We start from the raw sequence: 16,651 nt of genomic DNA on the forward strand, positions 1-16,651 counted from the left end.
AATCACTGAATGCACATATTAACTAAATGCTAAAGAGTAAACACGTGAGTAAATGCCCGAGCTGAATCAGGTTCAGCAGGGATCATCTTAAATATCCGCACATCAGTGTCATACACACAGCTGACCGTCTGTGGACCATCCGCACACACAGCGCCGATCAGCCGCTGATCACGCAGCGACGCGCGCTCCTGATTGGCCCACGCTCTGCACACCTTTGACGCTGATTGGCTGGAGGCGGAACCACGACCTCGACGGCGCGGCTCGGTTTTCTGAAATATGTGAATGAACCCAAGACAGACACAGAGTTGATAACCGAGAGAAATCATGCAGCATCAGAATGGCATCCAGATCTAAATGTGTAAGTAAAAACAACTGTATTTATGCATTTAAGACTTTAATTTGATCTGCTACAAAAAAAAATTAAACCCGCTTCTCATATTAATGCCTTCTTTTCGTCATGTTTCCTATTATATTTTTTAAACATGTTTTTAAAAATCTGAATTTGAATAATACTGGTCAAAGCTATTGAAAAATAATAATTATGAATAGTAGATAATGTACAAACGAATCAATTGATTGAGATGATGACTTTTATTCATTATTTAATAAAACTACATTTTAAGCATTGAAAATAAAACAAATTTTTTCTGTAATTTATATATTTTATACCTACTATCCTGCTATATATATATATATATATATATATATATATATATATATATATATATTATTATTATTATTATTATTATTATAAAAATTTTTTGTGAGATTATGCAAATTGACATTTGACCAATTATCATTATATGTGTGTGTTTGTGTGTGTGTGTGTATATATACATATAAATACACACACACACAAAATTCTGTTACTGATTTTAAATTACAGGACACAAATTTTAGCCATGTAATCTAATCTATTCAAATTTTAAGTCTACTTTTAGATTATTTTGATCTAATTTGCTTATCACATTGATTTCAATAGGATAATCCTTGTACCATATTCATATAAAAATACACAAAGATGACACAACATGAAGTACGTTAAACATTAGATCAAGCTTTCCTAAACTGAGGTTTGTGAAGGAACTGCAGGAGGTTTGTGTGTTTGACATGAATTAGATGTGCTTGATTTGCTTTAGCCTGTGAGGTGCTCAGTCTCAGACCGGAGATATTCAGAAGCTGTGGAAGCGCTGATGTCCATGAACCTCCAGCAGAGAGTGTCCTCTGATGTGTGTGAAGACCCCCTGCAGTCCAGCACACAGGTCAAGCTCACAAACAGATCCAGGTCATGTCCCAAACAACAGCAGAATCTAAACCTCAAATTCTATACCATTTAAACAGATGCATATGTTTTTGCACTGCATTTAATTTGTGCATATTTAAATTAAGACATGCACATTTTTTTTTTCATGCACATCCAAAATATATTTTAAAGTGTTTATTTTATTGCATTTATTTATTTACATCTGTAAATTTCATTTCCAAATCATATCGTTAAATGCAGTGAGTTTGTATATAAACATTTATGCATAAAAACATGTTGAAAATGTACAAAACATATATTTTCAGATTTATGGTAAAAAAGATAATTAAAAACATTCATCCTGGCTTCATCCAAGTGTTCAGATTGATTAAAATCCTGAATTGTAACAATTTTTATAAAACTGCCTTGATTTTTAGAAAGGTGTTAAACATTAATTATTGTTATTACATGAATAATATAATAAAATAATTTTTAAAAGTATTACATTTTGAATTTCTACTTTTGTGAAGTCATGAAAAAATGATATATATGACATAAAAATATTAATAAAATATATATTAAAATCTTGGTGTACAAATAGATAAAAACTTGATGTACTAAAATATCTAAAACTGAAAAAAAAATATATAGACATATTATAAGCATTCTAAATAAGTTAAAAAAAATCATAAAATATAAAAATAAATACTTATTCAAAATAATAATAAAAAATAAAATAACGTGACATTGATGAAAATATTCAGGAAATTAGTGCATATTTAATTAGATGTCTCATTCATGATATTGCAATTTTAAACAGAAATCAGATCTTATCAGCTATAGAGAATATGTTGAGAACTATAAGTTTGATCATCTATTAGTGTGAGGTCCATTAGTAATTTTACCTGTGTGCCGTAAAACTCATTGTAGTACAGTGATAAGATAAATACAGTCTTAATTTCAGTTCTCTATTGAGATTGTTACTGAAATGGGCAAAACTCAAAACTAAGACATGCATGAAAATAATAGCACAATATGACCTGAAGATGTTTTTAGTAAGATTCATCCATAAAGCTGGTTCATTAATAGACATGAACTGGTTGTATTTTCCAGGTTATGTCATGCATGACTCCACCGTCCAGCCCCGACAGCGATCTGCACCTGGGGTCAGAGGTCACGGCTTCACCCGAGGCCAGATCTCAAGCGGTCAGCGTGATCCGGCACACGTCAGACGCCGACCGTGCTCCGCTCAGACCTCCAGCAGATCTCCCATCAGCCCCTGCTGCAGTCTTCCAGATGCTTCCGGTGCCAGCGAGCTCCGGATCTCCTCCGGCGTCGGTGCTGTTCGTGGCCGAATCTTCAGTCCTGGTGATTCTGCCCCCTAAACTAACATCCACAGCACCTTCAGTGGGTTTGAAGTTCCCCGCCATCGCTCCGGCTCCGGCCCGAGACTCGTCCGCAAACAGAGCCGCGTCTGGAGCCGTCCCATCACGGCCCCGCGATCACATCTGCACCCATCCCGACTGTGGGAAGACGTACTTCAAAAGCTCCCACCTGAAAGCACACCTGAGGACACACACAGGTACAGAGAATATCGGCTTCTTTTACACTGACACACGCGCAGCGCTAGTTTCACTGTTAGCATGATTTAGATCAGTGCTTCTCAGCAGATTATTACTTTGGACTGAAAACAGGGTTTCTGCAGGTTTTATGAAATGCAAGACATTTGTAGAGACTTTTTTGTAACACAGTAAATAAAATGTAAAATAAATAAATATATACGGATTGAAAAATACAACAAATCTCCATTTCTTTTTATTTAAAAAATAAAAACAATAAATCTGTATATATATATATATATATATATATATATATATATATATATATATATATACATATATAATTAATTATTTATATTAATCAATTATATTAATTATTAATTAATTATAATTATTATTAATTAAATATATATATTTCATTTAAATAAATTAATATTAATTTTTTTTTTTGCTTAGAGGTTATTCTGATTAAATAAAAATAAAACATTATATATATATATATATATTTTATTTTATTTTTTATTGTTTTTTTTTCTCGCTCAGATAGGTTATCCTGGTTAAATAAAAAATAAAATAATTATACATATATATATATATATATTTTTTTTTTTTTTTCGGGGGGGGGGGGGGTTCTAGAGATAACTTTATTACTGTACCTTCTGAACACACACTGCAAAAAAAAAACAGGTTCAAATATCTCACGATTTCTAAATCAAGATGACATCAGAAATCAAGTGAGTTTGCGATTAAAACAAGATCAAACATCAATCAAAAGGCTCAGAAAAATCCACTTGATTCAAAAGTAAAACATCATTCTCTGGCGCAGATATTTGTTCTCGTCTTCTGCATAAATTCACTTGATTTGTTCAGTTTCTCAGAAACAAGGCTCTGTGTGTTCAGTTTGCATTTCAAGTAGATATATGTTGATTTAAAGATGATTAGATATTTGCTTTGGAACACAAACCACTTACTAAGGAGCAAGATATACATTTTTGCAGGTGTGTGCAACATCTAACACCAAGACTGTATGAATTGAAGACGTTCTGCTTTATTTGAGGACGAGCTGATGATTTTATAAGACCTGCAGAAACAAAGTGAGAGTCTGGTTTACCGTTCTCAGGTGAGAAGCCGTTCAGGTGCTGCTGGGACGGCTGTTTACGGCGGTTTGCCAGATCTGATGAACTGTCTCGTCATCGGCGCTCTCACACAGGAGAGAAGCGCTTCTCCTGTCCTGTTTGCCACAGCCGCTTTGTGCGGAGCGACCACCTGGCAAAACACACACGCCGCCATCTAACCGCCCGGAGAACACCGCTGTGGCAGAAGGAGGTTTACCGTCTTCACAACATCAGAAACCTGCAGCCTCTGGCTCCTAAAACTGAGAGCTGACCCAGTCCTTCACAGCTTCACCTTTAACTGTTTATACATATATATGCACTGCTGTTCCAAAGTTTGGAATCATTAGGACTTTTTTTTTATTGTTTCTGATATGTTTGCTGCATTTGTTTAATAAAAAATACAGTAAAATCAGCAATATTGTGAAATATTATTAGAGTTTAAAACAACTGTTTTCTGTGTGAATCTCTGTTAAACTGTAATTTATTTCTGTGATGCACAGCTGAATTTTCAGCTTCAGTCTTCAGTGTCACATGATCATCAGAAATCAAAAATATATATTTTTGTGGAAACTTTTACTATTAAAGGAACAGCATTTCTTCGAAACCGAAACGTTTGGGATTTCTGAAGATCATGTGACACTGAAGACTGGAGGAATGATGCTGAAAAAAAACTTCATTTAAATTGTTATATTTCACGACAGTACTTCAGAAATCGTTCTAATATGCTGATTTGCTGTTCAAGATGCATTTCTTATTATCAGTTTTATCTTCTTAAATGTTGATGTTTAAATTGGTTTGGATTTGTGCCAAAACGAACAATGAATGAACATTTTATTAACTAATGTTAACAACAGTTCATAAATACTGCAACAGTTGTACTGTTACCTAATGCATCATTATAAAGCATCACTCTTTTGTTAGTCTCTAAATGCCTTTTTTTTTGTTGCATATATTAATAAATATATTTTTTTTAAATAAAAGTTTTCATTTTCAATACTATGAAGAACTCAGATTCATTACTCAGTAACCAATTAGCTTACCAACTTTTTGTAAAACACACTGCATTTGTTTCTAGCTATCGTTTGATAGTGAAGAGTAAATGCAATGTTGTAGCAGACATTAAAAAGGAAATACGACTCCACATGGCCATTAATGACATTTTATTAACAGCAAACCGCTCCGAAACTGAACAAACATTTCTTTCGTCCAATTCTTGTTCCTTGTTGCACAGTGTATTGCTTTCACCTGGATCTTGCAGGTAAAGAGCAACAGAAGAGCTTCCTCTCACTTCAACCAGCAGCACTTGCTCCAGCCGTCTTCAACACATTCTCAGACACTTAAGCAGACACTTCCTAATTTTGTGCATTACTTCATTATGAAATGCAACCGCACTTGTCATCTTTCATTTAAATGCAGAAACAATGCAATGCAATGCAAGTATTTACAACTGGATCAGATCTTTGCACTTACTGTTGTCTGCATTTGCACACTTGTGTTAAAAAATTAGGTTGAAAGCTTTGGATCAGTGTCTCAGCGATGGATGCTCTGCAGTGAATGGGTGCCGTCAGAATGAGAGTTGATAATAACATCATAATAATTACAAAATCAAAGACATTTTTAACTTAATTTCTGGCCATTATTACAAGTACTCTAGACTTAATAACACTTCCTCCAGTGGAAATGTTTTCTCACCTGAATCAGGAGAGAAATATGCACAGATGAAATCATTTTAACGCTGGATTTGTTTCAGTTTTTGTCTTCTCCAGATGTTAACTGGAGTGCTTGGAGATTATTGTGATGTTTTAATCAGCTCTCATTCTGACGGCACCCATTCACTGGTGACTAAGTGATGCAATTCCTCCAAATCTGACGAAGAAACAAACTCTTTTATAACTCGGATGACCTGAGGTCGGGTCCATTAGCAGCAGATTCAGCGTTTTTTCGATGAACCATCCCTTTAATGTGCATCCTGGGCATACGATTTCAACAGTTTATAAAGTTTCCGTTGTATTTTGTCACAGTGTTTCGCTGAACTATTCCTTTAACAGTTCAAACTGGACGAAGATCACAAGTTTCCAGTTCATAACACAAACAACAAAAAACAAGTGCATGTTTCTTTAAAAGCATCTCATGAAACTAGACTGGAGGTTTAATAAATAACTTGGTACATGACTGATTCCTTTAGTAAGAGGAAATATTATGTGTATATATTAATAAAACTGACTTCAATATAATTAAATGCATATGTGTAGAGATCTGTTAAAGCTGATGGCACCCATGGTCAATAACACTTCTTTCCAAACTTCTTCAAAGCAGCTGAAGCTTCATCAGAAGAGCCCAGGTTCTTAAGTGCTTAGTCGAGATAATGATATTAATAAGTGGCTTTATGTCACGCCGGGGTGGAAACGGACGCCTGGGATATGTTTGGTTGCGAGCAGCACAGTACCAGAGAGAGGTTCTTCATCCTCACGTCCAAAGTGAGGCCGCAGTTATGAACCTGTAGCCTGCAGCAGGAAAACAACTGGATTAAGAACCAGAACCAATGCAGTGGGTTCCTGTGACACTGAGATTCACTCTGTACCAGTCAGATTCGGTGATGCTGTAGAAGACGGGTGGTTTGTGTTCCTCTCCATTAGTGAATGTGGCCCCTGTGTTCTTAAAGAGCAGCCAGTCTCCGACACGGAGCTCCGGAAGCAGACATCGCTCCAGCACGTGATCCAGATCGTCATCAGACGGACCCCACAGACTGCTGGAGAACAGCGGCTCTTCTGCGCTCACCTCCTAAAGAGACCCACATTACACATGACCAGCTTTAACAATTCTGTCATTTCCCCCCACAAAATTCAAGTTTTTTTTTTTTTAATCCCGTTTTTTTTTTTACTGTTTTTTCCCCCAAATTCCGTGCCCCACCAAAATCTTGTTTTTGTTTTTTTTTTTGATTGTTTTTTTACATTCTTATTTTTTTATTTTTTCAGTTTTTTTTAACCCACCAAATTCCGTTTTTTTTGTTCTGTTTTTTTGTAATTCAGTTTTTTTACCCCCCCCAAATGTAGTTTTTTTTTATTCTGTATTTTACCCCCCCCCCAATTCCGTTTTTTTTCTTTTGTTTTTTTCTTATTCCATTTTTCTTAAAATTCCATTTTTTTTTAATTCCGTTTTTTTACCCCCCCAAAATTCCGTTTTTTTTATTCTGTTTTTTTTTTTTTTACCCCCCCAATTCGGTTTATTCCGTTTTTTTTTTTTATTAATTTTTTTATCCCCAAAATTTCGTTTTTCTTTTTAAATTCCGTTGTTTTGTTTTTTTTTATTGCGTTTTTTTTTTCACATTGTGTTTTTTTACCACCCAAATTCCGTTTTTTTTTTTTTTAATTGTATTTTTTACCACCCAAATTCCGTTTTTTTTTTTTTACCCCTAATTATTCAAATGCATAAAAACAACTTAATTTGTCAACTTAACTTTTTTCTTACAATAGCCTTATGAAATGTTTTCCCTCTTGGAAATTGTGTTGTGTATTTACATTTTTCTGGATTTCAAATGAACGCATAAAACATTCATTTAATTTCTCTTTTAATTATTGAAAATTAAGCAAACTTGATTTTTTGGTAAACAAGGGATTTACTATTAAAAATAAAACATGGAAGAAATGTTGTGTGATTATTCCTTAAAAAAATAATGTTTATTTGTTTTTAAGTAGTAGTAGGCTATGTGCATTCTGATGAACATTTGTGGCAAATACTTGTCTTTAAATTAAACCGGACTTTTATTTTGACGGGTTAAATATAAGGCAAAGAGTGAGATCTTCACCTTGTGTGCCGAAGGCATCGATATTGAATCTTCACACAGCAGCTTACTGCCAAAACTCCCATAAACCCCATCGTTCATGTAGTAGAGAAACTCAGGCTCGTCGTTCGCAGACAGTGCATCTGAAAAACACAAACATGCGTTTAATAAACACCTTATGATCAGTGCATCACCTACGAGACATGCAGTGGGATTCTATTTGATTTGGACGATATTGCAACATGAAATATTTAGTACTTATCCAAATATATCTCCATCAAAATAAAGCCCATGGTGCATCATAAATATTGACTAGTACTCACTGTGTGCTTGACCACTGAAATCACGAGCCACGCTCTTCTTAGCGATTATATTCACGGCCAGCGTGAAGGCAGACGACACATAATAAACCCCGGGTTCAGCGATGATAGACAAGCCGGTCGAGAGAGGAAAATACACGTCCAGCATGGGCTTCAGCATCTGCTCCACCTGCATACATAAACAACACTAGAAGCTCAACGGCGAGGGGAACAGCATAAAATACAAGAAATAGATTAGAAAAAGCACAGCAGAATACAGTACCTCGTCTAACTGCGCCTCACTTCCGTCAAATCCGCTTCCGACGTCCAGAAGATTCATCTCAAAGCCAAGCTCCTCCTAAGAGCAGATTCATTAAGAACACGTTTCTGAAAAAGGGGGAAATAAACACTAAAAGTGACATTTAGATAAATAAAACTCATTCCCTGACTCACCCCCATATCGAAAACACAGCGGGCGTCACAAACCGCACGAGAGAACGCTTGTGCATCCTGACAACAACTGGGAACGCTGAATCTGTGAGCAGAGCGTGAAATCAAAACATACCTCAGTGACCTCCTTTATAAATGTCTTTGGGTTAATTGTGCACGAGTCATAGAAAAATATCGTTCATTCTCAGAAAAGCTCTACGGACACTAGCTTTAATGTCTAATGCAATCACATGGGAGGTTATATATATATGTATTTACAGATTGCATTGCTTTATGATTTCGGCTTTGCTGTTATTATTGTTTTGTAAAGTGGCCAATCAGAGCCATGTAAGAATCCGCTCAACAGCGCTCAAAAAGCTTCGTGTTAGATATTTGTGCTTTCGACAACACATTTCCAGAGGCATTTTTTTACCTTTATAAGGGCCTTTTATATCCTTGTTAGATCTATGCATCATGTTTTGTGTCAAACTTTTACATTTAATCAAATTCAATTAGAATAATAAGACTCTATAGACTGTTACCAATCAAATGAATCAATATCAACAAAATCTATTTTTTTTAATTGGCACAGAAGCAGCATTGAATAGTATTTACACTGCACTTAAAAATAAAAAATGATATTAAAAAAAAATTATATATATATATATATATAAATTTTTTTTATTAAATTTTTTTTATTTTATAAAATGATATTTTATTTTAACCTAGAACTGCCAGTAGGTGGCAGTAAGTCAAAAAAAAAAATTCTAATACAATATTATTTTAAAAGCATTGATCACATAGTTATATTTATCCAAACAGTTTGCTCAAAGGCTAATTCGTTCCTGAACAAAGCCAGTGTTTGTCTTAACGAATGAATCACTGATCATTGCTGCTTTTTTTTTTTTTTTTTTGTTAACAAAAGTAAAAACAATATATTATCTTCTCGTTTACTGAACTGCTGTACTCATGTTTTTACTAAATCAGAGATATCCTCAACACTATTAAAACAATACTATAACTCACACTCCTACATTAGAAATAGGACCATGTCTAAACACTTTCTGAGGCCACTGTGATTTCTAAAAGACTCACTTGACTCCTGTAACGTGCAGACCGAGCTCTCTGGCTCTCTCCAGCAGATGTCTGCAGTCCTTCAGCGTGGAGCCGAACGGCATGAGCATCTCCTCGCGCTCGCAACAGCTCTCTGAAGTCAACAGCAGCAACACTCTGTTGCAGAAAACCAGTTCATAAAGATGAGGGTTAGTATCAATCGAATCCAGTGCATTAGTGCGAACGCAGCCAATCAGAGCTGCCGCTTTCGATGACATCATCAGCAATAAGACTACTTTGAGACAGTAAAAGCACTTTTTGCTTTCAATGTGCTTCTTTGTTCCCCTTTATGGCTTTATATTTGCTTGTATGTTATGAAGCTCTATTTAGTTTGTAACTGAAGCTTTTTATTTTTTTATTTTAAAGAATAAAAAAAAAAAATTCTCGCAAATCTATATTTATAACAGATATTATTCTAGAAACAAACTCCAGGAAAAAAAGAAGAAGAGAGAACGAATGTGAATATCTTTTTTTTTTTATACTTTTTTTTTTTTATATAATTTTCATGTTTACGATTCTTTGTTGTCGACTTTTTCCCACAATTCTGCATTTTCAGTGATCATTTTATCAGGACTTCAAGGACATTTTGCATTTAACTACAGCTGGAATGAAAGACAACAATCTTTTATATATATATATATAATAAGTAGGATGCATGGGAACCCTGTTCTGTTTTTTTCCAAAAAAAAAAAAATGCTACTTTTTATGTCAGAACTGATACATTTTTCTTTTATTATTGTGGAAAAGTCAGAATTGTGAGATTAAAACTAAGAATTTTGATTTAATTTTTTTTTTTTTTTTTATTGTAAGTCAAATATATATATTTATTTCTTTTTGGCAGAACTACGCTTTGTGTTTTAGTGCACCTATGATAAAACAAATCCACCAACAAACATATAAATCAAGTAATGTTATCGTAACACAGATATCATGTGAGAACTGTGAGATGTTTGTATTGTGATGAGCCTCTCGTAATCGCTCACTTTGCTTTGGGATGACATCGTGCAATCTTCCTCAGCTCTGCCTCGTTATCACACACCAGGACGGAGACGTTGTGTTTGACTGCGTGTTTGATAAGAGACAGCTGTTTACACGTGCCTCCGAGAACGATGTCCTGAGACGGGACGCCAAAGCCCTTCACTAAGTCCAGCTCATGCTGAAAGACAAGCACACACAAAGCTATGAATATAAGGAATAATAGATTTTATAAATACAACTGGAGTGCTATTTTAAGACACTGAGCACAGTAGAGAGGAGATGAGACTTATATTTGATATATTCACCTTGTTTGAACAAACAAAGCCTGTGCCGAGAGCCGCCAGGATTTCAATGACCACAGGGCTGCTGTTGCTCCTGACCGTGTAAAAAGGCCGAATCTGGTCCATTTTGGTTCTCCAGCGAACGTGCTGCCGCACAATCACCCCCAGGTCAGCCACAAAAAATGCACTCTTCAGTGCCTAAAGAAAAAACAACATGCATCATGCTTTGGTATAGAGAGAGAAGACACAATAAAGCAGTATTCCCTTGTTATACTCACAAGAGTTTGATCACGGATGTGTTTATCGATCACATCTCGGAGAGCTGCGCTTCCTTCCAGCAGCTCGACGGAAAAGCGTGGTTCATTCAGAGATCCCTTCATAGTCATCCGTAATCTGACGCTCTGACAGGCATAAAGCAGGTCACCTATTTATGACAACTGCAACAAAATAAATAAATGCAAGCTCATGTAAATGATAGGGCATGAGCAATTATTACATAACTGAACTTTTAAGTCTTTTCTTTAAATGTATAGAGGTTTTATTTGCTTATGCACACTAATAATAACATTATATAGCATCCTCTCCTCACATTATATAAAATTAAAAATAAGCATATATATTTAGATATTAATGCATAATGGAATCATTGTTTTAAGCAATTGTTCATTGTAGCCAAATATCATAACAATAAAATTAAAGCTTGCATTTTTACAACGCCCACCAACAAACAAATTTCTACAACAAAGTAGAAAAAAATAAATAAAAAATACTGTATATAATAATGAATTTTTATACCTAGTTTAGTCTATATTTTCAGGTATTTCAACTGTAGTATTTTATACATTTAGCATAATTTAAATATATTATATAAAACATTGTATTTAAATAAATTACACACACACACACACACACACACACATATATATATATATATATAAACCTAAAATTGCGTATATATTACATAAAAAAGAGGATAAGATAAATTAAAACATTAATTGACGTGTATGAGCTGTATGGATGGACTTACATAAATGTTGTGATGGATAGGCCTTAGAAATATATATTGTCATATATTTATGGATTTAGCAGACGCTTTTATAATTTTTTTTTTTTTTTACAATGAAAATCGAAATTAGACACTGAAACGAATAAAACGTGTCTTTTATATAACGTACATACAAAATGTTTACCATATGTTTTTTTTTTTTTACAAAAACTCCCTGATTTATTAATCAATAATAACATCGCTAGTATTTATTTAATGCTAACCGTCACCAGTATTCAAGTCAAAAGCTATTTATATTAATAACATTAAATCATAACGAGTTCGTTTAGACCGTAAGCAGTCAAGTATTCATAAACAACTCGAATATTTTTGTCAAATATAAACAAGAGGCTAACACGTACATGTTAGCTTGTGAACCCAGAGCTAACGTTACTTACACGGGAGAAAGCGCGGGCATTTGAGGTAAACCGTCTTCTCTTTCTCGGCCGAATGTTTACGAGATGATAAAAGCACAGATAGGAGACGTAACGTTGATGTTTTGAGTCATATATCCGTGTTTTAATCTACTGAGCCTCGGACCATGTGGACAGTTTCGGGTGCTGGATGACGTCTGTTGTGAAGGATGAGGGATGAAGGCGTGAAGTAGGCGGGGCGAAGATTTAAATAAAGCAATGAAGGGGCTGAAAGGGGCGGAGCTTCTGTTTCGAAAATTATGAGAGAGTGAGGAACGGAGGTTAATTTATGCGGTAAAGGGGCGGGGCTTCTGTTTGAATAATTTGATTAGGAGAGCGAAGACCGCGGAACAGACAGTTTTGTTTTGTTTTCCTAATCTGCTTCTTTTAGGCCATCTATATGCTAGTGCAGACATACAAAATATATATTTAAATGCTATCTTAAATTATTTCCAATAAAATCACAGTATAGCAATATTAATCAAATTATTATAGGTAATGCGACAATTTAATTATTACAAAATATACAGACAAATGCTTTACATAGATATTATATACATACATTTTTACATGAGTATTTGTTGATAATCTTCACACGTTGACAAGTGCATGCAGCTGCAAAGCATAAACAACAGCAAATAGAATCCGTTGTAAATATAACTTTTTTAATTTTAACTTTTCGTTTATGTTTGCTATATTCAAATAATGAGTAAGATGTAAGGTGTTCAATTGTAATATTTATATATTAATATATATTGATATTGATAAGAAGGAAGTGTGCCATCTCATACCTTAGAGCCTTCATCGTCTCTTCTACAAAGTTCCTGTCAGAGGATTGTCCATTTAGCACTTTTATAGCATTATTCCAGATAAAACATTATAAATAATTCTCAGTTTATTGACTGATAGAGTATCCTATCCTCAGTATTTTTGCTCTCGTCATATCGATGACCTGCTGTTTCAGTGTCCAGTTTCTGATGAATAGAATCTAGTGACCACACTATCATCCACAGTTTATAGAGGGAGGCGTGTTTACCCTCCTCTCTCTCTCTCTCTCTCTCTCTCTTTCTCTCTTGTTACTTTCCACTTGAGATGACTAACTGATGAAGATGCTGACTTAAATAGCACTTTTGAAATAGTAACACCAAGATGTAGAGATTAGATTTGGAGAAATGTAGCATTGCATCACTTGCTCTGCAGTGAATGGGTGCCGTCAGATTGAGAGTCTGATAAAAACATCACAATAATCCACAGCACTCCAGTTCATCAGTTAACATCTGGAGAAGACAAAAGATGAAACACATCCAGTATTAAGGCATTTTTGCTTGTGGTTTCTGGCTTATACAGTCTATAATCCATGATAACACTTCCTCCAGTGAAAAAGCCCATCTCTTGTTGTCTCTCAAATCAAAGTCCACCCACACCTTTGTTGTTTTGGACTTTTTAGGCTTGTTTTCTCCGTGCAGATCTCTCTCCTGATTCAGACCAGAACACTTTTTAACTGGAAGAAGTTTTATTATGGATTATAGACTCATATTTTAGTCTTATTTGCAACATCTTATTTGCTTCTTACAAACACAGTGCTGTGGAGTGCTGTGGATTATTGCGATGTTTTTATCAGACTCTCATTCTGACGGCACCCATTCACTGCAGAGCAAGCGATGCAATGCTTCATTTCTCCAAATCTGCTCCCATGAAGAGTCAACCTAAACATTTCTTACGTTACAGACACAAATTCCTCTTTTGTGTAGTTCCCTTTTCTCCGATTGCTGAGTCCGTTTACCAAAAATCGTTTCATCAGAATGTCAAATGAGCCAACTGTGCTTCACAATAGCTCTGTTTGTTTTAGTCACGTCAATGTTGCTCGGACTGCTACACTGTCAGTCAAAGTTTCTCTTTTGCGGCACACAAAAACAGTTCCGAGTTTTGTGCCTGCTCCCTCTGGACTATAAATGAGAGTATGGCATCTAATCTAACATCACATCTACAGCGGCTCGGAGTCAACAGAGCTGTTTGATAACCATTGTTCTTGGTATAATGGTGATCTGTGTCTGGAAGGACATGTGGTTCGCCAGTCGTATGCAATAACACCCTACTGCTGTTGAGCAACAAGATTTCTCCTAAAGAAGAGCTTTGAGGCCTAAAATACAAAACAAAATAAAGGAACTCTCCAATAATCTAAAGTATTTCAGATGAGCTGATTGGGAGAAAACATAAAAGATTAAGTAAATGGTAACTTCTTTATGACTTTGCCTCATTCCAACTATATTTAAACACCATTTTAATATGTTGAAAACATGTGAAGGTCATTGGCAGTGGGCTAAATAGATAGACAGTGAGTTCATAACAAAAACAATAGAGCTTATCTTCTGTTTTCTGCCTCTATCTGTCACCTTTCAACTCTCCACCCATGTACATCAGCACCCAAATGAACACCCATTTCCTTAAACCCTTTTCAATAAATATCCACCTTTATCTTGACAAAAAGAACATCAGTTGGATTTTAACTCGATTAGTCTCTCAGTTTGAATACAAAGGACAGAGAAGTTGATTTGAGAACTGTAGCAAAGTATGACTTCAGAAGATTGTTTATCGTTACAGTTCATTTGACAGTTACATGTTGTTTTTATTAATTTTGTAGCTTGTAGATGTGTTCCCAAATATAGGAAGCTCATTTCTGCCACAAAAAAACTTTTTATCTCACAATTCTGAGTTCATGTCTCGCAATTCTATTGTCAGAGTTATTTTCTGTTTGGCTTTAGTTCCGTGTCCCTTGCTTGCAATCTGACTTTCTTAGTTTATGTCTAACGATTCAGATTTTTTTTAAAGTACCAATTTGAGTAAAAAGTGTAATTGAAACTCATCAGCTCACAATTCTAACTTTTCTTTTCAGAATTGCTAGTTTATATCATGCAAACGGCTTTTGTTTTTGTTTGCATGTTGGGAAAGAATGATGAATAAATCATTCATAATATTTACATATATGCAGATGCTTTTATCCAAATCGACTTACAGTGCAATTAGAATATACATTCTTTTATCAGTATGTGTGTTCCCAGGGAATTGAACCCACAACATTTTGTGCTGCTAACGCAATTGCTCTACCACTGAGCCACATTATTTTTGGAAATCAAGCAGTGTTTCTTATTCCCCAGGCACTCGGGCCGGCGGGCAGGTGACCGATTAGAGCGAGCGTGCCCAGACATGTCCCTATCGGTCTGGCCACCGGCCCGTTAGCGGTCAGCCCACCCTGGTGTTTGATCTGGGTGTTTGGCTCCAGCCAGTCCTGGCATTGTATCCCAAACAATGCACCCCAGACCTACTGAACTCCATAAACATATCCCTTTGTGGGCTTTTCCTCAATTTCAGGGTGGGGAACACCCGCTGCCAGGAAGAGGGACTCCTGTCTAAAAAAAGACTGCTGTGCCTCCCTCGCTGGCTGCTGACTGGGCATTCCTGCGTTTAACCTTCAGGGAGAAGTCAGCTTCATAAATACACAGACGACTGGATCATAAAGGGGTGTGTGTGTGTGTGTGTGTTTATATATGTAGTTATTATGCTATGATTAATATTTTAAATAAGCTTTTATTTATATATTAAATAATTCAGGGTTATTATTATTAACTAAAAAAATGGTTAATTGAAATGAAGCTGAAATAAAAATAAACTATAAATATTATATAATAAAAAAATGAATTATTTTCATATTTAATATTTTATTTAGATTAAGTTGAAGAACTAAAATAATTAACTGGAAATAAACTAAAAACTAAAAACTGAACTAATACTGTGAAAAAAAAGAAAAATAACAGTATTTGAAAAAGAAAAATGTATTACAAAAGTACATAACATAGTAAATTATTACGTAAAAAATAAAATAAATATAGTAATAAATTAACATTATATATACTGTAATAGTAGGCCTATATAAATAATATAAATAAATATAATTTACATTTTATAATAATGTATGTTTTTATAATTTATGTATAAGTATAAAGGGAAAAAATTACTTTTTTTCTGCTGTGTAATTATATTTTTATAAACATTTTAAAAAGTATAAGAAAAGCGAGTCTGACTCTGAATATAAGGCTTGGCCTTTGGGGGGTGAAAGAAGACACTAGATGGCTTACTGTTAAATACCCTGTATAATATATTATGTTTTTTGCTTATTTATTTATTCGTGTACTATTTTACATTTTCATTCTGGAAGTGAACTGTTCCTTTAACTGGAAAAAGAAGCTGGACTCCAGACTCCAGGGGTCGCTGTGGCCCGCGGCTGCGCATGCGCAGATCACAGCACCCAATCAGCTGATTCTGAGGGAAGCCTTCGGAAACACTGGAGTGTCATTATGAATATCAAATCCTAAAACTGATCCTTTGAAAACTACTGAG

At 34.9% G+C, this 16,651-nt stretch overlaps 2 protein-coding genes across 2 annotated transcripts; one reads left to right on the forward strand and one right to left on the reverse strand.

Annotated features, from left to right (window-relative positions):
• The first annotated feature begins 311 nt into the window (after window positions 1-311).
• LOC113059687 (Krueppel-like factor 10) lies at window positions 312-4,272 on the forward strand. The gene is made up of 4 exons (XM_026228228.1): window positions 312-358; window positions 1,140-1,262; window positions 2,357-2,825; window positions 3,923-4,272. Exons 1-4 carry the CDS (start codon window positions 338-340, stop codon window positions 4,186-4,188), a joined length of 879 nt encoding a protein of 292 aa, XP_026084013.1. The 5' UTR covers window positions 312-337; the 3' UTR covers window positions 4,189-4,272.
• Window positions 4,273-5,062: 790 nt separating this feature from the next.
• On the reverse strand, window positions 5,063-12,430 carry LOC113059382 (antizyme inhibitor 1-like). Its single transcript, XM_026227847.1, has 11 exons — window positions 12,242-12,430; window positions 11,077-11,235; window positions 10,823-10,996; window positions 10,523-10,695; window positions 9,522-9,656; window positions 8,451-8,532; window positions 8,281-8,355; window positions 8,022-8,187; window positions 7,723-7,841; window positions 6,499-6,698; window positions 5,063-6,421 (listed from the first exon to the last, which is right to left on the reverse strand). Exons 2-11 carry the CDS (start codon window positions 11,182-11,184, stop codon window positions 6,307-6,309), a joined length of 1,347 nt encoding a protein of 448 aa, XP_026083632.1. The 5' UTR covers window positions 11,185-11,235; window positions 12,242-12,430; the 3' UTR covers window positions 5,063-6,306.
• Between the last annotated feature and the right edge of the window lie 4,221 nt (window positions 12,431-16,651).

This window comes from Carassius auratus, chromosome 41 (assembly GCF_003368295.1).
Source record: "Carassius auratus strain Wakin chromosome 41, ASM336829v1, whole genome shotgun sequence".
In the NCBI taxonomy this organism is placed as follows: Eukaryota; Metazoa; Chordata; class Actinopteri; order Cypriniformes; family Cyprinidae; genus Carassius; species Carassius auratus.